Raw genomic sequence first — 23,660 nt, 5'->3', positions numbered from 1 at the left:
GTTCTAATATAGGGCACCATCTGGAACCAAGAGGAAAGGTAAGATGCCAACCACAGATGATTCCTCATGCTGCAAGTGGCCACGCTATGCAGTCTTCTGCTCAGATGACTGGGAATCTAAGGAATGCAATCTGAAGAAGTTATAAATAAAGAAACGTGAATTCATACCACATACAGGGGAAGAAAAAGGAATTCTGCATAGACGCCTGCATACCGGAGATGGCCCTGGCCAGAAAGACCAGAACCTTCAGAGGAAACTCTCTGAAGTTCAGAGGCAGAGCCTCGGGGACAAAGCCGGTATCCTACCCTGCAGGGTGCTGCTTCAGTTCAGTTCCCCTCAAAGGTTAAGCAAGTAGGTGTCCAGCTATGACAAAGGGTCTGGTAGCTTGCCTGGAGATATGCCTGAGACACAGGAGTGGACAACAGCCTCCAAAAGGCAGTATGGATTGCTCCAATTCAAGAAGTGACAAGGTGACAAAAAGTCATGGGGGACCCAAAACTGCTGATTCTTTGAGAAGTGGGAGAGTAGGGAGAAATGTTTCCCTATGTTGTTCTGTGAAAAAAGCTGGCTGTAAAACAATGTATTCAATGTGATCCCATTTCTTTAAAAAAAGTATGTGTCAGTCCTTCGGCAGCCAGTAGAGAGGATGGGCGGATTCACGATGGGGTCTAAGGCGGATGGTGGAGGAGCTATGAGTGCAGCTAAGGAAGGCACAAGTGCCCCAGCCAGTGCAGTGGGTGTAGCAGATGACACCAACAGGGCAGGCCAGGTGGCCCTGGGGACCCCAGTGCCCCTGGTAGCCCAAGGGATACCAGAGACCCCAGAGTCACAAGAGAAGATGCCACAATCAGTGGTACTCCCCAGATCCAGCAGGCAACCCGTGCACCAGGGCCTGAAAGAGAAGCAGTGCCCATCAGCTAGAGGTCCGGGTAACCCCACTGCTCCAATCCACCCTCATCATGCCTTTCCTATTACCCATGAAGACAGAGATTGCTGTCCAGTCTCTGACCCTAAAGGCTGAACTCCAAGGGCCAGATAAGAAGGAGTTCAATGTAAAAAGAAGGAAAGGGAAAAAGGGAAGGGGAAGGACAAAGGGAAAGAGAAGGAGAAGGAGGAGGAGGAGGAGGAAGAGGAGGAGGAGGAGGAGGAGGAGGAGGAGGAGGAGGAGAAGGAGGAGGAGAAGGAGAAGGAGGAGGAGAAGGAGAAGAAGAAGAAGAAGAAGAAGAAGAAGAAGAAGAAGAAGAAGAAGAAGAAGGAGGAGGAGGAGGAGAAGGAGGAGAGGGAGGAGGACAAGAAGGAGGAGAAGCAGGAGGAAGAGAAGGAGGAGGAGGAGAAGGAAGAGGAGGAGGAGAAGGAGGAAGAAGAGGAAGAGAAGAGGAGGAGAAGGAGGAGGAGAGGAGGAGGAGAGGAAGAGGAAGGGAGGAGGAGGAGGAGAGGAGGAGGAGGAAGAGGAAGAAGGAGAAGAAGGAGGAGGAGGAAGAGGAGGAGAAGAAGGAGACGAAGGAGGAGGAGGAAGAGGAGGAGGAGGGGGAGGAGGAGGAGGAGGAAGAAGAGGAGGAGGAATTGTTCAACTTGAACAGCAGTGTCCTGGCTATCTGACTGCTGAAGACCCTGGCTAACTCTGAATTTCCATCCCCTCCTGTTTTGGCCAGCTTCCTCTGGTGGTGCAGACCTAGCAGAATTTTGTGCCCCCATCTTTCATTAACCCTCAGCAGGGGAAAGGGGGCTAAGCCTAACTTTGTGTCCCCTCCTAGGCAGCACACTCCTCCCCAGAGCACTGGATTTCTGGAGTAGTTGCTACTTTTTTTTTTTTTTTTAATTTTTTTTTTTTCAACGTTTATTTATTTTTGGGACAGAGAGAGACAGAGCATGAACGGGGGAGGGGCAGAGAGAGAGAGGGAGACACAGAATCGGAAACAGGCTCCAGGCTCTGAGCCATCAGCCCAGAGCCCGACGCGGGGCTCGAACTCACGGACCGCGAGATCATGACCTGGCTGAAGTCGGACGCTTAACCGACTGCGCCACCCAGGCGCCCCGAGTAGTTGCTACTTTATTATTGTGACCTAATATTTTGACTGTAATGGCCCTGGGGCACTCAGGGTCTACAAGTTTTGTTTGATGATTAAATTTTTGTTAATACAGAAAATAAAACTGAGCTACTAAAACAAAGTTTGTGTGTAAGTACACAATAGATTCAGGGATGTACATGGAGGAAGATCTTAGAAATATGCATAGAAAAGTAATAATGCAAGGAAAGATAGGGGAAAATAGAAGTTTTACTCAATGACTGGATTGTTTAAATATTCACATCAATAATATGCTTATGTCTTGGTGTATAATTTTTAAAAATTCCACAGGTGCCTGGCTGACTCAGTCAGAAGAGTATGAGACTCTTGATCCTGGGGGTCATGAGTTCAAGCCCCACGTTGAGTGTAGAAATTACTTAATAAGTAAATAAAAACTTTTAAAAAATTCCAGAAGGGGGGCACCTAGGTGGCTCAGTCGGTTGAGCATCCGACTTGGGCTCAGGTCATGATCTCACAATCTGTGAGTTCGAGCCCTGCATCGGGCTCTGTGCTGACAGCTCGGAGCCTGGAGCCTGCTTCAGATTCTGTGTCTGCCTCTCTCTCTGACCCTCCCCTACTCATGCTGTCTCTCTCTGTCTCAAAAATAAATAAAAAACATTTTTTAAAAAATTCCAGAAGGGTCTCATCAATATAGTTAAAATTGAAAAGTGCCTAAACATATCAGAAGTCAGGAGAGTAATGTAAAAACAACAATGCCAAGAGGGGCACCTGGGTGGCTCAGTTGGTTAAGCATCCAACTTCGGCTCGGGTCCTGATCTCATGGTTCATGGGTTTGAGCCCTGCATCAAGCTCTGTGCTGACAGCTCAGAGCCTGGAGCCTGCTTCGGATTCTGTGTCTCTCCCTCTCTCTCTGCCCCTCCCCCACTCACACTCTGTCTGTCTGTATCTCTCTTTCAAAAATGAATAAACAGGGGCGCCTGGGTGGCTCAGTCGGTTGGGCGGCCGACTTCGGCTCAGGTCATGATCTCGCGGTCCGTGAGTTCGAGCCCCGCGTCGGGCTCTGTGCTGACAGCTCAGAGCCTGGAGCCTGTTTCAGATTCTGTGTCTCCCTCTCTCTGACCCTCCCCCGTTCATGCTCTGTTTCTCTCTGTCTCAAAAATAAATAAACGTTAAAAAAAAATTTTTTTTAAATGAATAAACAGTAAAAATTAATAAAAAAAAAAAAAAACAATGCCAAGAAAAGAGCATGGGAACAAAGACAAAGAACAAGACTCAATGGCAATCAGAGTCCTGCTTGGGCAAGACCACTGAGAAGCACATGGTGTAACAGGACCCAAAGAGGGGTGGGGCCCCACCTCCAAGCAATACTCCTTCCCAAAGTCACACCTAAGTGTCCATCACCATTCGTGGGGTCCCCACTATGCCCCTCCCTGCTGGGTATTCAGTGGCCCAGGGCACCTCTGTGATCTAGTCTGAGATGAGAACATAGTAAACTTTCTCCCCTGTCATGCTAAGCAACAATGCAGTTAGCACTGTGATCAGGGTGTCATGGTCATCTGAGGGAAGCCACCACATGCAGGCTTTCCTGCTCCCACTCCCTAATTCACCTCCAGTATCTCCCCCACCCCATGATTCCCCTCCCTTGACGAATTTAGCCAGACCAATGGGGTCTTTGAGCATCCACACCCTGCTCAGCTGCTCCCACTGGCCTCATGGCCCTAGGGACTCCAGGCCTGAGGCTGGGAAGAGGCTCCATTCCCAAAGAAAAGATTTTGAGATCTTTTGTGGACACCAAAGAAAATCATCAACATTCCTGTCTTCAAAAAAATACTTTATGACAGATTAATTCCATTTTTGTATGGGTTCAGGTTTCCCAAAAAAAGAGAACCTACAAACCCAACATTAAGTCCTATTCCAGCCAAAGGGGAGAGGAGAGCAGGGAGGTGTGGTACCGTGCATAGGACATGGCTAGGGGTGCCCATATGGAGGCTCCCACTGGAAGGTGGACAAAATGAGCTGGAGAGGGTTTAGGGAGCTGTCAGCAGGCAGCACCTGTCATGCAGAAGCCCTGGGTGGGCCCTGTGAGAGGGAGAAGAAACATGGCTCAGGACTGAGTCCTGGGAACCTCAGGTAGGCAGCGCAAGGGTGTCACAGAGGAGACCAACAAGTAAACAAGGAAGTGCTACAGAAACCAGGAAGGGAGTTTGCAGAAGAGAAGTGTGATGAGAAGTCCACAGGGAGGTGTAGGCAGCTCAAACAGAGAAATGTCCACTGGGGGCACCTGGCTGGCTCAGTCGGAAGAGCATGCAACTCTTGATCTCAAGGTTATGAGTTCGAGCCCCACACTGGGTGCAGAGATTACTTAAATAAATAAAACTTTAAAAATTAAAAAAAAAAAAAAAAGGATTGGACCATTAGCTTGTCCCTGAAGCCCCAGAAGGAATCACGGTGTCTGGGTGTGTGTGTGTGTGTGTGTGTATGTGTGTGTGTGCATGTGTGTGCATGTGTGGACAAGCAGCCATCATCTGAGGTTCTGGGCAACTCCCTACAACATGAAGGGGTTGGGGATACCAGAGAAGTTTTGGTGCTCCTTTTGGTGGCTTTGGGTGAGCCCTTCCTGCTCACCTAGACTGCGGGATCCACTCAGGCCAGCGACTGCATTTCCTCTGTGAACTCAGCATCTGCACAGACCCTGCTCCACAGCAGGACTAGGGAGTGCTTGTTGAATGAACACGCTGTACAAAAATAAACAGTGAACAAAGATGCTGGACAAAGAAACAACACTCTCAAACAATGAGTCTGCATCTTTGGGAAGGAAATCCTTCTCTGGGGATAAAGCAGGGTCTTTGGAGAAATTAATTTGTTGGGGACAACCGCTCCCCAGCGGCAGCCCACTCTATCCAGGGGCAGGGATGGTGCCAAGTAGACCGGTCTTCATATCAGATGTCCAATCTTTTCACTGGATACATGAAAGTTTCCTCATCTCAAAGTGGCCAGGGTGATCCACCAAGCAGAGGCCAGGGCTGGGAAACCCAGATCCCTCCTCCCGGTCCTGCCAGGCCTTGCTATGAGGTTCTTAGAAAGAACCTCTCTGGCCTCAGTCTTTTTATCCCCCACCAGTGTTCCTGACCCTCTATTGGCCAGAGCTACACAGAGGGGAAATCACTGTATAAGCAAAATCAATTACTAATTACTATCAATTACTATCTTTTCAAAAGCAATGCTTGCCTTTATCGGAACGGCTTGTTTTTTCCTGAGCTACCAGCAGCGACTAAGGGAAAGGAAGCTGGAGGAGCCTAACTAGGGCCCATGTCCCCTGAAAACTTTGCCAGGAGGTTTAGCCTTGATTACTTCTGGGGTCACTGCCCCTCCATTTCACAGGCCTGGGAATCCCAGAGTAAGTGCTCATAAGGAAGTACAGGGAACAAAAGATGTTTTCCCAAAGGGCAAAGCTTCTAGTTTCTTCTTTCTTCGTGCCTCTGAAAACAGGTTCTCGGCACCACTAGGCAGACCCAGAGCAGTAAGCCAGGGTCTTGGTAATTGAAAGGGGGCAGTGTCACCCCCAAGAGTCCCCACCAGGCTTTCCCACTTGAGGACAGGGAGAACATTTTCCCTTTCCTCACTCAACATTCAGGAGACGGTTGTGTGACACCTGTCCCTGGAGCCCTAGATGGATTTCCCAGGGCTCATCATGCCTGACTGAGCGCCTGGGTAGGAACAGTACAGAAACTGTGGCCAAGGAGATGTCAAGTACCAATGAGAGCAGGAACCCTTGGGTGGGCTCCACTATATACCCTGACAAAGCAGGGGAGTTAGGGGAAGGGTAGGGGACAGTGTGGCAGACCTGGCCGGTCGGGAGCACCTAGAGCAAGCTGCCCTTCTTCCATAGGCTCGGCCTGCATCACAGGCCCAAAAGCATCCTGTCAGGAAACCCCTCTGCCCCTGGCAGTCAGCGCTAAGCACTATCATTTGTAAAACTGCTTTCAGTACATGAGGGAAGCAGGGCCCCTGGACCCTGGGAAAGCCCTACTCCAGTCCACTGGCTTCTGAGCCAGCTCTGTGTGTCACAGCCTGCCTCCAGAGCCCTGGGCCCAAATAAATACACATCCCAGAGTCACACTGGTGTCTCTGCCCTGGGTGCCCACTGGCAGATCACCACTCAAGACCAGCAGCCTGAGACCTGAAGCTCCCTCCCTCCTGCCCTCTTCCCAATCCCCAAAAGCTACCAAGGGAACCCTGTCCCACACCACTGCCCAAAATTCCTGGAGTTTCATGAACACAAATGCGGTTTAAGAGGCAAAATGACACTCCATTGCAAGCAGGTGTTTTCTATGGCTCTGGTGGTGTGGGCTGAAACCCCTGGGCTGAAAACCTCTGGGATGGGCCAGCCCTTTCAAGTGAACTCTCCAGTTTCAGGCCCAAATTCCGTATGTTTTAGCAGCTATATGTGAAGATGAGAAAGATGGACCACCGTGGTTCCTCTGAGCCCCCCAGGCATCCCCATATTCAATCAGAGCTCCCAGAGGGCAGGGACCAAACCCTTAATCAAGTTTAATTCAAGTATGCTCTGTAGTAGGAAATAGGGATGGTAATCTACCTGTTCACCTTTATATCTTCAGGGCCGGGCAGGGACCGGGCAACCAGTTGGTAATTAATACCAGGCCTCATGTTGAGGGCTCTCATTTCCGGCATTTCATTTGATAAAAATTTGTTAAATTCAATGTACTTGACTTGCCCTCTTGTAACCCCGGTATTGCCTCAATTTTTTCCTCCTCCTTATCTCTTTCTCAGCGTACTTGTAGAAACCAGTGGCATTAATATTAATGCATTTGCACGTGAGGTGCTACTTTATTTTCCCAGCCCAGACTTGAATATTCAGCTGCCTACCTAATATCTCATTTGGGTGTCTCTAAAACACAACTTGTCCAGGAACGAACTCCTCCTCTTAGGCCCCATCCAGTTGTCCCCAGTGTACACCACATGCTCAGGCCGGAACTCAGGGGTCTTCCTGACTCCTCTTTCTCTAACTTGTCAAACCCAGCCGTTCAGCATGCCTCTGGCTCTACATTCAGCATATATTCAGAAGTTGAGCACTTTTTAGCTCTTTCTCTCTCTCCTTACTCCCTGCCACCCCCCCCCCCAATCCTGGTCCAGTGACCATCCTCTCATACCTGAACACTGTCCAAGCCCCTCACTAGCACCCCACCTCTACCCTTCCCCCTCAGGTTTGGCATACATAGCAAAATGTGCATTTACCATCTTGTTTCAGCATCTCATAGGAAACTAACCCAGAGATACCCTGGGAAAAATACAAAATATCCCATAAGATACACCGGGAAATCATCCCATGGATACATTACTCCACAGATACACCAGTAAAAATACAAAATGACACATACACTAGGTCCCTCAATGTGGTGCTACTTGCAAGAGCAAAGTCTGGCCACAGGCCAATATCCATACATCAGCTATGGCACACTCACGTGATAGAGCACTGTGCAGATGCAAAAGAAAAAAAAAAGCAATCAGGAAGATTTCTCCATTCTGCTACAGGGTGATCTTCAGAATATATTATGTGGAAAAAAAATTTTCAGAACTGGGTTCAGAGTTTGCTACTATATATATATATATATATATATATATATATATATATACACACATACACACACACACACACACACACACACACATATATATATATATATATATATATATAGAGAGAGAGAGAGAGAGAGGTAAATAAGTGTGTATTTTCCTTATATTTTCAAAAGGGAACAATGGAAAAATAACTGATAAAGGTGAATTCTTATCAGAGAAGGAAGAAAACAAGGTGGAAAAGAACAAGATAGAACTAGATACATTCGGTTTCTAGGTACATTTGGTTTATTTAAATCACATGAAAGTTTTACACAATTAAAAAAAATTAAATTAGAAAGAAAAAATATGGTAGATGGCACTGTTGTTCTCAGCCGATTTCTGCTCTTTGCCATGTGACTTTGCAATTCTGCCCACTGAGGGTAAAGTATATTTTTCCAGAATGTGACAGACTCTATTTTCCAAAAATGGCCTTCACAAGATTTCCAGTCCCACAAGCTCTTTTAGAAACTGGAAATTCCCAGTCAAGAGCTGGAGCCGATATCTCCTCCTCTCAAAATTGGATAGGACTTGGGGCGTCTGGGTGGCTCAGTCGGTTGGGCATCTGACTTTGGCTCAGGTCATGATCTCACGACTCATGGGTTCAGGCCCCACATCAGGCTCTGTGCTGACAGCTCAAAGCCTGGAGCCTTCTTTGGATTCTGAGTCTCCCTCTCTCTCTGCCCCTCCCCTGCTCACACTTTGTGTGTCTCTCTCTCAAAAACGAATAAACATCAAAAACTTTTTTTAAAAATTGGATAGGACTTTAGAACCATCTCAATGAATAGAATGTGGCAAAAATAACAATAAATGTCTCTTGAGACTAATCATAAAAGGCAGTACATCCTCCAGTTGGTTTCCTCTCTCTCTCTCTCTCTTTCTCCTAGGACAACCCTGAAACCCAGAAACCATGTTGAGAGGAAACTGAAACTAGCCCATGTGGAGAAGCACTGAGGCTCCCAGCTACTAGCAAGAATCAACTGTAAGACTGTAAGTGAGGAAGACAATTCAGATGATTCCATTCCCCCAGCCTTTGAGTCTTCTTAGCTGAAGCTCCAGACACTGTAGAGCAGAAATAAGCCATCCTATGTGCCCTGCCTGAGTTCCTGACCTATAGAGTCTACGAACACAATAGTGGTGGTTTGATGCCACTAAGCTTTAGGGTAATTTCTTATATAGTCATAGTAACTGCAAGACTACCCCTTAACTCTAGGCTTAAATATGAATTGCTGTGGGGGATGGCTCAGTCAACTCTTGGTTTTGCCTCAAGTCATTATCGCATGGTTCCTGGGTTCAAGCCCCGCTCTGTCAGTGCAGAGCCTACCTGGGATTCTCTCTCTCTCTCTTTCTCTTTCTGCCCATCCCCTGCTCATGCTCTCTCTCTCTCTCAAAATAAATAAAGAACACTTAAAAAGAATGAGTTGCTTTGACTAAAGTAATATTAGCAGGTGTGTCATTTTAAGCAGAGGTCTGAAGTGTGTGTGTGTGCATGTGCGCGCGCGCGCGCGCGTGTGTGTGTGTGTGTGTGTGTGTGTGTGTAGTTAGGCATGCCCTCTTGCATGTCTGTCATCACCACAGGAAGAAAATGTGGAGCAGACCTGGACTCAACTGCAGCCCAGAGCCCAGCCTAGATCAGTGAATTCTAGCCAGCATGCAGATGCAAGAGTGAGAATAAAAAATTGCTGTTTGAAGCCACTGAGTGTTGGCTGATTTACTGTGCAGTATGATCATAGCAACAGATAAGTGATCAAAAAGCAACCCTTACAAACTGAACACAAACTGGAAAAAAAGAGCTTAACTGCATATCTTCTTAATGGCATAACCTCACTGAGAAGTTATTTCTACTAAATCTAAAACACAGAATTTGGACTACACATCCCTGGAAAGAAATAAACTAAGGACAAACGAAAACACAAGGAAATCTTAAATTACATTCATTAGTATTATTGTTAGTTAAAATATATATATTATTATTTCAAAACCAATATACATATATACATTACATATACATGTGTGTATGTATATGTATAATATTCTATATATATGCAATGTTTGTTTGGATCTTGATTTGAACAAAACAACCCTAAAAAGCCATTTTTGAGATACTCAAGTAAAATTGAACATGGATTAAGTATTAAGTTATATAAGAAATTATAGTTGGGGCACCTGGGTGGCTCAGTCGGTTGAGTGGCCGACTTCGGCTCAGGTCATGATCTCGCGGTCCGTGAGTTCAAGCCCCGTGTCGGGCTCTGTGCTGACAGCTCAGAGCCTGGAGCCTGTTTCAGATGCTGTGTCTCCCTCTCTCTGACCCTCCCCCGTTCATGCTCTGTCTCTCTCTGTCTCAAAAATAAATAAACGTTAAAAAAAAATTTTAAAAAGAAAAAAAGAAATTATAGTCAACTTTGTTGGCTGTGATAATGTCATTGGATTAAAATAAAAACAGCTCTTAACTAGAGGTACATCCTAAAGTATTTATGAGTGAAATGATACTGTATTTTGATTGAAAATACTCCAGGGGTGCCTAGATGGCTCAGTCTGTTAAGCATCCAACTTTGGCTCAGGAAATGATCTCATGGTTCCTGAGTTTGAGCCCTGTATCAGGCTCTCTGTCGTCAATGCAGAGCCTGCTTCAGATTTTCTCTCTCTGCCCCTCCCCAGCTCTCTTGTGTGCACACGTGCACTTTCTTTCTCACTCTCTCTCAAATATAAATAAAAACATTAAAAAAAGAAAAAAGAAAATACTCCAGTCTAGAAAAGGGAACACTTTTGCACTGTTGGTAGGAATACAAATTGCTGCAGTCACCCTGGAAAATTATGGAGGTTCTTCAAAAAATCAAAAATAGAGGGGCACCTGGGTGGCTCAGTCGGTTAAGTGTCTGACTCTTGACTTCAGCTCAGGTCATGATCTCACAGTTCAAGCCCCACGTCGGGCTCTGTGCTGACAGCTTGGAGTCTGGAGCCCGCTTCAGATTCTGTGTCTCCCTCCTTCTTTGTCCCTCCCCCATTCACATTCTGTCTCTCACTTTCAAAAATAAATAAATATTAAAAAAATTTTTTTAATTAAAAATAGAACTACCCTACAACCCAGAAACTGCACCATTAAGTATTTACCTAAAGGATACAAAAATGTTGGGGTGCCTGGATGGCTCAGTTGGTTAATTGTCCAACTTCATCTCAGGTCATAATCTCACAGTTCATGAGTTTGAGTCCTGCGTCGGGCTCTGGGCTGATAGATTCTGTGTCTCCCTCTCTCTCTGCCCCTCTCCTGTTCATGCTCTGTCTCTCTCTGTCTCTGTCCCTCAAAAATAAATAAACATTAAAAAATTTTTGTTTAGTTAAAGAGGGGCATCTGGGTGCCTCAGTCAGTTAAGTAGCTGACTTTGGCTCAGGTCATGATCTCACGATTCGTGGGTTCGAGCCCTGCATCGGGCTCTGTGCTGACAGCTCGGAGCCTGGAGCCTGCTTCAGATTCTGTGTCTACCTCTCTCTCTCTGCTCCTGCCCCGCTCACGCTCTGTTTCTCTCCCTCTCTCTCAAAAATAAACTCTCTTTCTCTCTCAAAAAAAAAAAAAAATGGATACAAAAATGCTGATTTGAAGGGGCACCTGCACCCCAATGTTTATAGCAACACTATCAACAATAGCCAAATAATGGAAAGAGCCCAAATGTCCATTGACTGATGAATGGATAAAGAAGATGTGGTATAGGGGCGCCTGGGTGGCTCAGTCGGTTGAGCGTCCGACTTCAGCTCAGGTCACGATCTCGCGGTCCGCGAGTTCGAGCCCCGTGTCGGGCTCTGGGCTGATGGCTCGGAGTCTGGAGCTTGCTTCCGATTCTGTGTCTCCCTCTCTCTCTGCCCCTCCCCCGTTCATGCTGTGTCTCTCTCTGTCTCAAAAATAAATAAACGTTAAAAAAAATTAAAAAAAAAAAAAAAGAAGATGTGGTATATACATACAATGGACTATTACTCAGCAATCAAAAAGAATGAAATCTTGCCATTTCTAACAACATGGATGGAATTACAGTCTATTATGCTAAGTGAAATAAGTCAGTCAGAGAAAGACAAATATATTATTTCACTTGTGTGGAATTTAAGAAACAAAACAGATGAGCACAGGGGAAGGGAAGGAAAAATAAGATAAAAACAGAAAGGGAGGCAAACCATAAGAAAGACTTAAACAGAACAAACTGAGGGTTGCTGGAGGAGAGGTGGGTAGGGGGATGGGCTAAATGGGTGATGGGCATTAAGGAGGGCACTTGCTGGGATGAGCACTGGGTGTTACGTGCAAGTAATGAATCACTATATTCTGTTCCTGAAACCAATATTACACTATATGTTAACTAACTTGGATTTAAATAAATGAAAAAGGAAGGAAGGGAATAAAGTGAGGGAAGGAAGGAAGAGAGGGAACAAGGGAGGGAGAGGGAGAAAGGAAGGAAGGAAGGAAGGAAGGAAGGAAGGAAGGAAGGAAGAAAGAAAGAAAGAAAGAAAGAAAGAAAGAAAGAAAGAAAGAAAGAAAGAAAATAATCCAGTCTAAAAAAAGAAAGCTGGAGAAATATAGATGAAACAAGATAGCAAAACACTGATCATGGTTGCAGGAAGAGGTTCACCATACATACCATCTTTTCTCCTTTTACATGTGTTTACAATTTTCATTTGCAGAGTGTTTACTGTTCCTAAGGACATCTACCCTAAAGAGCCAAAGGCCAGTGTACCCCAAAAGAGGCCAGAATGACATGGCTGACCAGAGAACAGGCCCGCAAAAGAGTTTCCTCTGCAGTGCACAGAGGATTCCATGGCTAGAGTGCAAGGGGTGGTTGCCTCTCCAGTCCAACCCAGCTCTACCACTACCTTCAGCTGACACCACCTCAAACCAGAGCTGGCAAGGTTTTGGCCTGGAGGGCTTAACACTGGCCACTCAAAGTTAGATACAGGGATGTGGAAAGTGGGCTCACAGGGCCATAAAAGGGGAGAAGTTCTCCCAGCAACATTCCTAAAACAAGTACACTGTCTTAGTTATTACCCTTATTTCAGGAGACAGAGTCAGGATCCAAAGGGTCTCACTAGGTTGGAAGGGATCTCCAAGTACAGTGAAAGAAGACATAGCAGGGACCCATGCAGGCCCCCACAGATTCACACTCAGGTTGCACAAGCCCAAGATGGAGGGAACCCAGCCTTCATGCTGAGATGCCCAGCATGAGGCTGGACCAAGTGTGGGGTGTAGTGCCAGAGAGCACTCAGGAAGGTGGATGATGGTGTTCTTAGGCTGGCAAGTGAAGGCTAGTCATCCTTCAGATGGTGTCACTCAGTCCATGTGACATACTGAGCCCTGGGTCCTATTCTCTGAACCTCCCTGTCTTCAAGATATTGAGAGCCTTGGGCAGCACATCCCAGGTCAGCAAGGGTCCCAGAGTCACATCCCAGCACAGGAGCTAGAGAAGTCAAGTATAGAGAAGAACCTCAGAGTTGAGAAGGTAAGAGCATAGTGAGCTCCTCCTAAACCTGCGAGCAGATACGCTGGCTGTGCCAGAGGGCAGGGCCAGGCCAAGAGACAGGAGGTGTAAGGAAGCCCATTTCAGACAAACCAAAAGAACTTTCCAACAATGGAGTCATCTGCCTAGAAGGGACCAGAGGCCACTGATCACTGGGTGTTCACACCAAGGCAGAGCTCCTGCCTTCAGAGAACATGGAAGCAGACATGTTGGCATCCACTAGAGGTTGGATTAGATGCTCAAAATAAAAGGAGGGCAGAGCAAACACAACACCCGCTGAAGCTAAACCATGCTCCTGAAGGAAGTGGCCTCACATGTCAGACCTTGATGTTGGTGGAGACCTGGCCTGAGCCCACAGAACCTATAGAGCTGCAGGAGAAACCGCAGAGAGCACCACGTCCATCACCTCCAAATGGAGGACTCTATACAACTGCCCACTGGAGGGGGCAAACCAGGTGCCAGTGCACCTGAGGGATATGGATGGAACAACACTCAGGAGGCAAGCGGCCATGCACGGCTGGAAACATGGAGCCTGCATCAGGCTCCGCAGGCCCAGGTAGGAGCCTGGCTGACTTGCCGGCCAACCCAGTAGAAGGAAGCCAGTAGCTTTTCAAGAGTCCCTTCCTGTGCAAGGCACCAGCCAGTCCCTCTTCTGGCTCCAGGCTTGATTGTGAGGTCATCTTGTCCACCCTGAAAGATCTTTGGAGCACGGAGGAAGAGCCAACCTCTTCATTTAAATCTCTTCTAATTAACCTAAAGGCTGCATGATGTACCTATTTTCTCTCCACAGTGGGGCTGAGGAACAGCAGGAAGCATCACCCTTCCTTCTTACTCATCTAACAAAAATAAGCTGTCAGAGATGGAGGGGACCTTGGAGAACATCTAGTTAAATCTCTCCTTTTACAGATGAGAAATAGTGAGGACCTACTATATGTACGGCCAGATTGGGGCAATGTCAGGATTGATTAAAACCTGAGTTTCTGACCCCTACCCAGGAGGCTTCCAGTATTCTTCATTCCCCACCCCACCCTATGCTGTCCTTTGTTCAAATGTCCTACTTCCTGATCCTCTTCTCATCCTCAAAGCCCTCCCCATCCTCTTGCTAAATTTTCCATCTTCTCGGAGCAGGAGGCAAGGAAGTGATGCAGTTCTCCAGCTGTGCTTGGTGTATGGCATTTCAGTTTGCTAAAGTCAGCTAGCTGGCTGTTCTTCTAAATCTCTCATATTAGGCCTCTGGAGTTCCCAACAGAATAAGTTAATGTTGTGAATGTGTTTTGTAAGCTGTAAAATACCATACAAATATATGCTCTACTATTTTAGAATATGAAATAATCCAACCCCTTCTAATCATGCGCTCATTTATCTTACCTCTGTGAGACAAAGAAAAAGCAGGAGCAAACTCTAATTTAAGGAAGTTCAGGGTAAAAATCGAAACAAGTGCCTCTTTCTCTCCCACCAGATTGGAAGCTCCTTGAGGGTACAGCCCATTTCGTGCTCCTTCCTTTGTTCCTCACATTTCACCCAGGGCTAAGCATCTAGTAGGTATTCAGCGAACAGTTTCCTGAATACATGGATAAAATTTCACTGTAAGGGGGGCCTGGCTGGCTCAGTTGGTAGAACATGCGACTATTAATCTCAGGGTCGTGAGTTCAAGCCCCATGTCGGGTGTGAAGCCTCCTTTAAAATATTTTTTTCACTTTATTTTTGTTAAATTTTTACATGTTTATTTATTTATTTTTGAGAGAGAGAGACAGAGCATGAGTGGGGGAGGGACAGAGAGAGAGGGAGACACAGAATCCAAAGCAGGCTCCAGGTTCTGAGCTGTCAGCACAGAGCCCGACATGGGGCTTGAACTCACAAACCACGAGATTGTGCCATAAGCCAAAGTCGGACACTTAACTGACTGAGCCACCCAGGCACCCCACATTTTTCACTTTAAAATCCTCCTATTACTGGGGTGCCTGGGTGGCTCAGTTGGTTAAGTGTCCAACTCTTGATTTCCACTCAGGTCATGATCTCCCGGTCATGAGATCGAGCCCTGCGTCCACCTTCTCACTGAGTGTGGAGCCTGCTTAAGAGTCTCTCTCTCCCTCCCCCTCTGCCTCTTCCCTGCTTGTACTTGCTCCCTCTCTCTCTGAAAATAAACAAACAAACAAATAAATAAATAAATAAATAAATAAATAAAATCCTCCTATTGCTAAGTAGAACTTAATTGTAGAAACTCTCACAACTACCCCCATATACAAAAAAGGCAGACAACCCATATTACCTACCTGATACATTACAAATGTGTCAAATTTACAGGTGTGACTATTAGGGAATTTCCTTACCCCCTTTTCTTCCAAAGCACCCAAATGCCTTACTGATTCTTCCAGCATCCTGGGAAAGGATAGCTCCCTCCCTGAGCCAATGGCACTGGAGAGCAACTCTGGGTCCAGGGGCAGTCCACTGGACTGGGTCCTGGAAATCTCCTCTGGGTGATCCTTGTCTGAGATGCTGCTGAGGCTTTTGATCTCCTCAATGGTTGGGGCCAAGACCCAGAAGCTAACCTTTCTACTTCCCCTCAGGGAAAATTCACCTTGGGCCCTAACAGCAGCCCCACACACTTCAGGGGCAGCCAGCCTGCCCAAACAGTTCTGGATTTGATCCCAGGGTGACCTAGAGTTCTCTAGAGGCTCCTAATATGCCTCCATGTGACCTTCTTGCTAGAAAGAAGTGGGGGTACCAGGTAAGGGGTCTCTTCTAAAGCAAAGCTCTCTTAAGAAGCCTAGATGCCCATAAGAGCAAAGAACAGATGGGGAGATCAGAGCAGGGCTGTGACCAGCCTGGAGCTCAAAATACAGCACAGATGAATCAGGGTGCATGCTTACCAGTTCCATCCCACAGGCACAGATGACCAGAACCTAATGTATATGACTTATGAGCTGAGGGCATGCCACGGGGCAAGAGACACCCACCAGAGGCCCCATCTGCAGGAAGGGAACCACAGAGAGTGGGACACCAGAATTCCATCTACCCTACCACAGGTGCAACCCCAGAGGCCATGGTTCCAAGTCATTCCCCAGCTATGACCAGCTTCCACCACTACGCTGGTGACTGGAGAAGGAGAGGGTCCTCAAGGCTGGAAAGGAGCCTAAGCAAGCAATGAAATATCAATGCCAGTGTGACATACCCCTGGCACCAACTGAGAGGCCCAGGCAGGAGTCCCCATATGGCTAGACTGTCCCAGCTCACCAGGAGGGCCTCAAGTCCTAAAGTGACACTTGGCCCTTGCTGTAGGCATGCAGGTCTCAGCTACCTTTTCATCATTGTAAAAAGTGAGTCCCCAGGCAGGAAGGATGAGTAAGACCTGGACAGACGGGGCCTACAGGAGCTGAATGGCCAGGCAAGTGGAGTGAGGAACAGGTGTGTGCAAAACACTGAGCAGAATGTCCATGGTGAAGCAGACATCCAGTACGAGTAGTTATAACCGTTGTGACAGTTTTGCCAACCTACCTCCCCAGTCAGCCCCAGCCTGCTGCACATGGGCTACAGCTTCCAGGAACAGATTTCCCCTCAAATAGCCCACACATGGAAGGGCCTGTCTCTCCCCACTTCCATCACTAATGGGAAGAAAGGGCACTATTGAGACATGCAGGACCTCTGAGAAGAGAGAGGGTTTATTGAAGCCCCAAACCCTATATCCTAGCAGCCTACTACTTAAATATACAGTGAGGGCTCCCCATAGCTGGGTGTAAAGGCATGACCCACAGGCTCTGAAAGCTTTGCCTTCTTAAACTCAGAACAAACTTACTAAGAGAAAGGAGAACTTTAGAAAAAAAGAACAGAAAAGTGACCCATTGCATCATTCTTTGGCTCCCAAACTAGTCCAAGGTCTGGCTCTAGACCCTTCATGTCTAAAGACCTCAACAAACTCTTTTTTAAAAAGCTAGGGGCACCTGAGTGGCTCAGTAAGTTAAGTGTCCAACTTCAACTCAGGTCATGATCTCATGGTTTGTGGGTTCAAGCTCCACGTTGGGCTCTGTGCTGACAGCTCAGAGCCTGGAGCCTGCTTCAGATTCTGTCTCCATCTCTCTCTGCCCCTCCCCTGCTCACACTCTGTCTCTGTCTCTCAAAAACAAATAAAAAACGTTAAAAAATTTTTTTTGAAAGCTAGAATTTCGAGATGCCTGGGAGGCTCAGTCAGTTGAACATCTGACTCTTGATTTCAGCTCAGGTCATGATCCCAGGATTGAGGGACTGAGCCGTGCATCAGGCTCAGAGCTGAGCATGGAGCCTGCTTAAGATACTCTCTTCCTCTCCCTATGTCCCTCTCCCTGACTTGTGCTGTCTCTCTCTCCCTCTCTCCCTCTCTCTCTCTCTCTCTTTCTCAAATAAAATAAAATTAAGTAAAAATAAAATTAAAAAGCTAGAATTTCTTGGCCAAAAGAATGAAATTAGAATCTGAATGGCTTCTAGATACAATCCCAGCTTACAGTAAAAATATGGGACAGAGGAATATCTCAAATGACACCACAGAGACACAATCAGCATAACCCAGAATGTGAGAAACAAAGGACAAATGACAGTTCTCCAATCATAAACTGCAAGGGGGAAAAAAGAAAATGGCATCTACAGATTTAAAGAAACTCAAGAAATGTATCAAACAAATGCAATGTGTATTGCATTTATTTAGATCACAATTCAAACAAACCAACTGGAAAAATAAATTCATAAGATAATCAGAAAACCTGAACCCTGACTGGATATTTGCTGAGATTAAGAAGGGACTGTTATTGGGCATCTGACTGGCTCAGTTGGTAAAGCATATATCTCTTGATCTGGGGGTCATGAGTTAAGGCCCCACAAAGGGTGCAGAGATTACTTTAAAAAAATTAAAATTCAGGGGTGCCTGGGTGGCTTAGTCAGTTAAGTGCCTGACTCTTGACTTTGACTTGAGTCAAGAGCTCATGATTCGTGGGTTCAGGCCCCATGTCAGGCTTTGTGCTAACAGTGCAGAGTCTGCTGGGGATTCTCTCTCTCTCTCTCTCTCTCTCTCTCTCTCTCTCTCTCTCTCTCAAAATAAGTAAACTTAAAAAAAATTTTAAAAATATGAAAATTCAAAAAAAAGAAGAAATTGTTACCCTGTTTGGATGCAATCATGGTGTTGTGGTAATGTTCACACAAAGCCCTTATTTCTTAGAAATAGACACTGAAACATAGAAGATGAAATATTAAGATGTCTGGAAATGGCCTCCATGGAGGATGGCAGGTGAAGAAGATACAAACTTGACTAGCCATGAGTTGGTGATAACTGTGGCTGGGCAACGGGAACATGAGAGTTCATTAGCTTATTCTCTCAACTTTTATGTAGATTTGAAATTTTCCATAATAAAAAGTTGAAAAGAAAACAGATGGCCTTTCTTCCCCAACTTTTTTTTTTTTAGCAGCAATTTATTGGTCTTACTAATGCTGGGAAAAGCTATATTTTCAAAGCTGCTCCTTTCTCCCTGGCAAAAGATGAAAAATGGTTGCCCCTTTGGGTGAAATTTTGACATCATCTCCATTCAGATGTTAGGTCACTTTAGTATAATCCCCATGGCATGCCTCCATGAGAATCCAGCCCTAGGGCCAAACGTGATCTCTAAATGACAAAGGGCCATTATTTCTAAACCTGGCAATTATATCCTTTCATTTCATCCTTACAAATTAGTCCCAGATTTTACTAGAGACTCACTGTTAGCTGATATAGTATAACAAGTCTGGTTAATCCCAGACCAGATATACTGTACCTGACAAACTTTTTATTTTTATTTTCTTATTGAGATAGAATTACGACAAACCCATTTTGAGAAAGGAATTCAGGATGTGGTTCTCAGAGTAGCCTTACTCACCTTCCAGCCCACGGGCAAGTTCTGTGTGCCAGCTGCCTTTGATTAAAGATGTCTCTACAATATTTGAGCTGAAAGTGAGTGAGAGGCAACCTGGGCATTGATCACGGATTTTGACGGGTAATGAGAGAAAAGCGCCTCACCTGGTTTGCCCCAGCTCTCCTCCACACTCCTGCCCTTGGCCCCATTCTCACTGTCCCAGCCTATGTAGACCACACTCCTTGTGCTGTCTCCTTCTCTCCATCTCTCATAACCCCACCATTTTTCCAGCATGCCTTAGATTTCTCCTTTGAGACTTGGCTCTGCCTCTCCACTCTTCTCATTTGACAACCCTTCTATAAACACTGTCTATTTGGCATTTCTCAGACACTGAGCTGCTCGGACACCGAGCCTTCTCAGTCTGAGCTGCTCAGACTGAGACTCCATGATTTGGCTCTTCGAGAGCTGTCTGACCAACCAGACTGTGAGGTGCTAGAGGACAGGGGAGCATTGTATATCCTTCCAGACCCTCCACAAAACCCAGAACAGTGCTTGCTCTTGATACTAGTAAATACACCTTGGCTGTATTGAGTGAAGATCAATTTGCAAATGTCAGAACATGTAAAGTCCACAGGGCTGGTATAGATTACACAGGTTGCCACTGGTTTATGTGGCTCCTTTGTGCAATTTTTTTAAAAGATGCTTTCTGGGGGCACCTGGGTGGCTCAGTTGGTTAAGCGGCTGACTTCGGCTCAGGTCATGATCTCGCGATCCATGAGTTCGAGTCCCGCGTCAGGCTCTGTGCTGACAGCTCAGAGCCTGGAGCCGGTTTCAGATTCTGTGTCTCCCTCTCTCTGACCCTCCCCCATTCATGCTCTGTCTCTCTCTCTCTCAAAAATAAATAAACGTTAAAAAAAAATTTTTTTTTAAATAAAAAAATAAAAGGTGCTTTCTGGGGGTATTGATAAAGTTTCATCTTGAACTGGTGGTGTCATGGGTGTGTATATATATATATATATATTAAATCCCATCAATCTGAGCACTTCACTGTACAACAGGCATAAAAATAAGTGAATGAATGAATGAGTGATAAGTGTCTTTTTCTCTAGGAGGATGCAGCCCACACCAGGGCATACAGCTCAGAGAGTAGAGTTTGAGACAGAATTCAGCCTTCCCTGATTTGGCACTTCTTGAGAAAGGCACAAGCTATATAACTGTACATGTGACCCTGAGACCAGAAACAGAGAGCCCCTGGCCTTGAGGAACTATCCGATGCCCGAAATGCCATATCATCAAAATGGGCTAAGAGGCAGCACTGTGGGTGTGGTGGTGCTGCTACTTACAGCATTCAAGTCAGGCTCTTCCATCATAATTGGTGGAACTGTGCCCTCACAGCACCCAAGTAGGCTCAGTATGAGGATGAAAAGACTAATTCTGGGGTAGTAAGGGGTGATAACGCAACAGGAAAGAGCCAGGAATCAACTCCCCCAGAACCTCAGTTCCATTCCCCTGTGGGGTTAGCAAAATGATTTCCCCCTTATGTGACCCTCCACCTACCTCTATGAAGCTTTCCACCCCTCAAATTCACAAGCTTGCTTGAAACTGTGCCACTGCTCTTTCCTGAATGCCCAAAAGCCTATGCCACGGGGCTTTTTCTTCATCAATGGGCCAATCTATTCATCAGCATCTCTGAACAGAACATGCTAAATTTGGCATCAGGTACCTGAGACGCTCTAGTGAGAAGTAGAAGCCATTCTAATGCTGAAGGAGAGACATACCATGGAGGCGCCACTCATCTCAGATTCTGTAACAAGCTGAATATCAGCTGGAGCAGTATATCCTGTCTCCTAAGGGGCTTTGGTCACCTGAGCTTTGGTGACAAGTAACCAGCTTGCCCTGAGCTTGACAGCCATAGGACCTTAGCACCACAGGCCCATGTGTGAACCTTGCCCACAGCCAGGAGCAATATTATGTGACTGCTAAATGGAGCAGGAGCCCATGGTTCCCCAGAATGCACAGATGGGGTAGAAATGAAAGGAATTGGAGGAGTAGACACCAGCCTCCTTCCTGTCCTTCTGAGCTGCCCAGATCTTTCCAAAATCTCATATGCTTGGCTCTGCAACATCAGATAAACTATAAACAGAGCATCCTGTTTGGTTACCAGAAGAGAAACGTCAAATTCCCCATACAGAGAACTACCAATAACAAGGTGTTTTTCCATTCATCTGGAGACGCCTTCCCTTGGACAGAGAGCTCTATAGCCTGGGTGAGGCTCCCTCAAGCTAAAACTCAAACAGCAGCTCAACACGCAGCAAAATGGACAGTATTTGCAGTGCTAAGAACCGTATGCTAACCAACTGCATTACTGTAATAGCTAATGTAAAATGGGCAAATTTCCCCTTTAAAGGGGGTGCTCACAGGCTGGCCTGTCTGTGTCAGGTTTCAGGCTATTAAGAGCCTTTCATTACGATTAGTTGTCTAAGAAATGACTTCTGAGGAAATAAACACATGAGAGGCACAGCTGGGCAGCCAAAGAATCAAAAATTATGCTCCCTCACAGTTTATGTGTTCCCACACAGAAAAGCCAAGGCAAAATTATCAGCAGACTCTCATGGAGCCAGAAGCACGGCACCCCCCACCCCCTACCCCAGGTTTTTCTACTCCCTAGTCCCATTTGGTGGAAAGATAATGCCTTCCATTTTATCCTGTTGTCTCTTTGTATCTTTCCTGAGTTTTCAGTCTACTAATCAATCTATCATATATTGGCATTCCCTTCCACTGCATTCACTACCACTTGAGTGTTTTTGTAGGACTTCAGTTGGCATACATTTTAAACAAGCCGGTTTCACAGTATTTGATCAGATATGTTCTGTTGAAAGCATTCTATGTGGGTTTCCGTTTTTCCCTGGTTTTGAGGTGGTAATGGAAATCATAAGGCAACAGGAACATATTTGGTGATAGATGATTCAATAGCATTTTTGCCTCACCCCAGAGTGTTTCACTAAACCTTGATGAAAGCACATGACCCTGTTTGTATTTTGAGCCTAAATAAGTACTTTTTGGTGTCTGGTGGCATTTTTCCTTCCTCCAAAGGTGATTATGGTGACTAAATGCCTGAGAAAAGCGCATGACCAAGTTCATGGTTCAACTATTTCCTTATCTCTCTGTTTCTCGCAGTGACACTTATCTTCCCTGACAGCCACTCCCATTGTGCTCTTTCCTTGGCCCAACACAATGGACACATGCAGACACCAGCAGACAAGGAGGACGTTTTCCATCCCACTGCTCGCCAGTGCAGAGGGACTAGGCTGAGGTTACATAAGCCCCTCCTGAGCCCAGCGTTGGGGGGAAGCAAATTTGGGGTTCGTGACGGAGTCATGGTCTGCAGGCCCCGACTGACCCTGTGCTCACTCACCATCCTGCCTTACCAAGGCAGGGCGGATTGAAAAGGAGGGCCACTTCCCGCGACCACCAGACTCACGACAATCTGACTGGGTTCAAAGTGTGGCCGGACGTCCGAACCTCGCTGTTCAGACTACATCGAGGGGTCGCGGGCTCCGGCCCCGAACTCAAGCTGCAGCTACCTCCCCCCCCCCCCCCCCCCGCCACCACCACCACTCCGGGCGCCGCGACGCGCGCTTACCTTCCGGGACCTGGGCCAGGGCCCGGGCCGGGGCCTGGGCCAGGACTTGGGCCCGGTGGTCCTGCGGTCGCCCTCGCCGCGCCAGCAGCGGGGAGCTGTCCGCCGCCAGCAGGTGCTGAAGGCGGCTTCCCTGCGCCGGGGCCGGGGCCGGGGCCGGGGCCGGGGCCAGGGCCCGGGCCTCCGGGCGGCAGTGGCCCGTCGCCAGCGCCGCCCTCCAGGCTGGCCTCGTTGCCCATGGCGGGCGGGCGGGGTCGGGGTCGTGCTGGGCCCGGGCCGGCGGCTCCCGGGCGGCTGCTCACACGCTCGGCGCCGCCGCCGCCGCCATCTCCCAGCTCGGCTCGCGCCGCCGCTTGCCGCTGCGCATGCGCATGCGCGGCCCGCGCTCCCCTTCCCTGCACACGCCTCCCCCCAACCCCCCCGCCTCCCGAGCGCGCGCGCGCGATCCAGCCAGGCTGCGAGGACGCGTGTCCACAAGCCGGCGGCGGGGTCGCCGGGAAACAGCCACCGCGCCAGCGCATGCGCCCTCCGAAGCCGACACAGCCAGCGTGTGCTACCTGGAGCCTAGCGGGGGTTGGCGGTAGCGTCCCACACTGAACCAGGATGGAGGGGCACCTGCCACAAGAAGCGGCCCTGAGGGCGTCACGCCGTGCCCTGTCCTCGTGCCAGGGGCACTTCCTGTCCCGGGAAACTTGGAAGTAGAGGCTCTCCTTTGGGTAACCTCGTTTACCAGCCAGCCAGCCGGCTTCGTGGGGACAGGCCTCAGAGACGGGCTACAGAGTGTGGCCTCAGAGAATGTTTAGGAGTTAGACAAGGGAACGAGGATGTTCAGAGGTCATGGAAGGACGGAGACAGGATGGTCGGCGATGGGGCCGGATGGTGAGGGTCCGGAAGGCCAGCTGGGGGAGTGGAGACTTTATCCAGATGGCGATGGGAACTATTTGGAATTCAAACTGAGGGCCTGGTCCCATGGGACAGGAGTCTCAGGAACTATCTTTGGGAAAGGTGGAGGGTGTGT

The 23,660-nt window shown here is 47.4% G+C and overlaps 1 protein-coding gene and 1 non-coding gene across 3 annotated transcripts in view; one reads left to right on the top strand and one right to left on the bottom strand.

Annotated features, from left to right (window-relative positions):
• The window catches only part of BSN (bassoon presynaptic cytomatrix protein), a 95,457-nt gene extending 72,424 nt beyond the window's left edge, over positions 1 to 23,033 (bottom strand). The window contains exon 1 of one of the 2 annotated variants that reach the window (XM_045496851.1): positions 22,646 to 23,033. In XM_045496851.1, the coding sequence (XP_045352807.1) occupies positions 22,646 to 22,881 (236 nt within the window). In that variant the 5' untranslated portion in view covers positions 22,882 to 23,033. The remainder of the gene's footprint in view (positions 1 to 22,645) is intronic. The other variant, XM_045496853.1, reaches the window with a different exon arrangement.
• On the top strand, positions 14,749 to 14,821 carry TRNAN-AUU. The gene has a single exon. It is a non-coding gene; the product is annotated as a tRNA-Asn (tRNA).
• Positions 23,034 to 23,660: the final 627 nt, after the last annotated feature.

Source organism: Leopardus geoffroyi, chromosome A2 (assembly GCF_018350155.1).
Source record: "Leopardus geoffroyi isolate Oge1 chromosome A2, O.geoffroyi_Oge1_pat1.0, whole genome shotgun sequence".
NCBI lineage: Eukaryota > Metazoa > Chordata > Mammalia > Carnivora > Felidae > Leopardus > Leopardus geoffroyi.
Note: the sequence above shows the minus strand (reverse complement) of the source record. Positions and strands in the feature narration are given on the sequence as shown.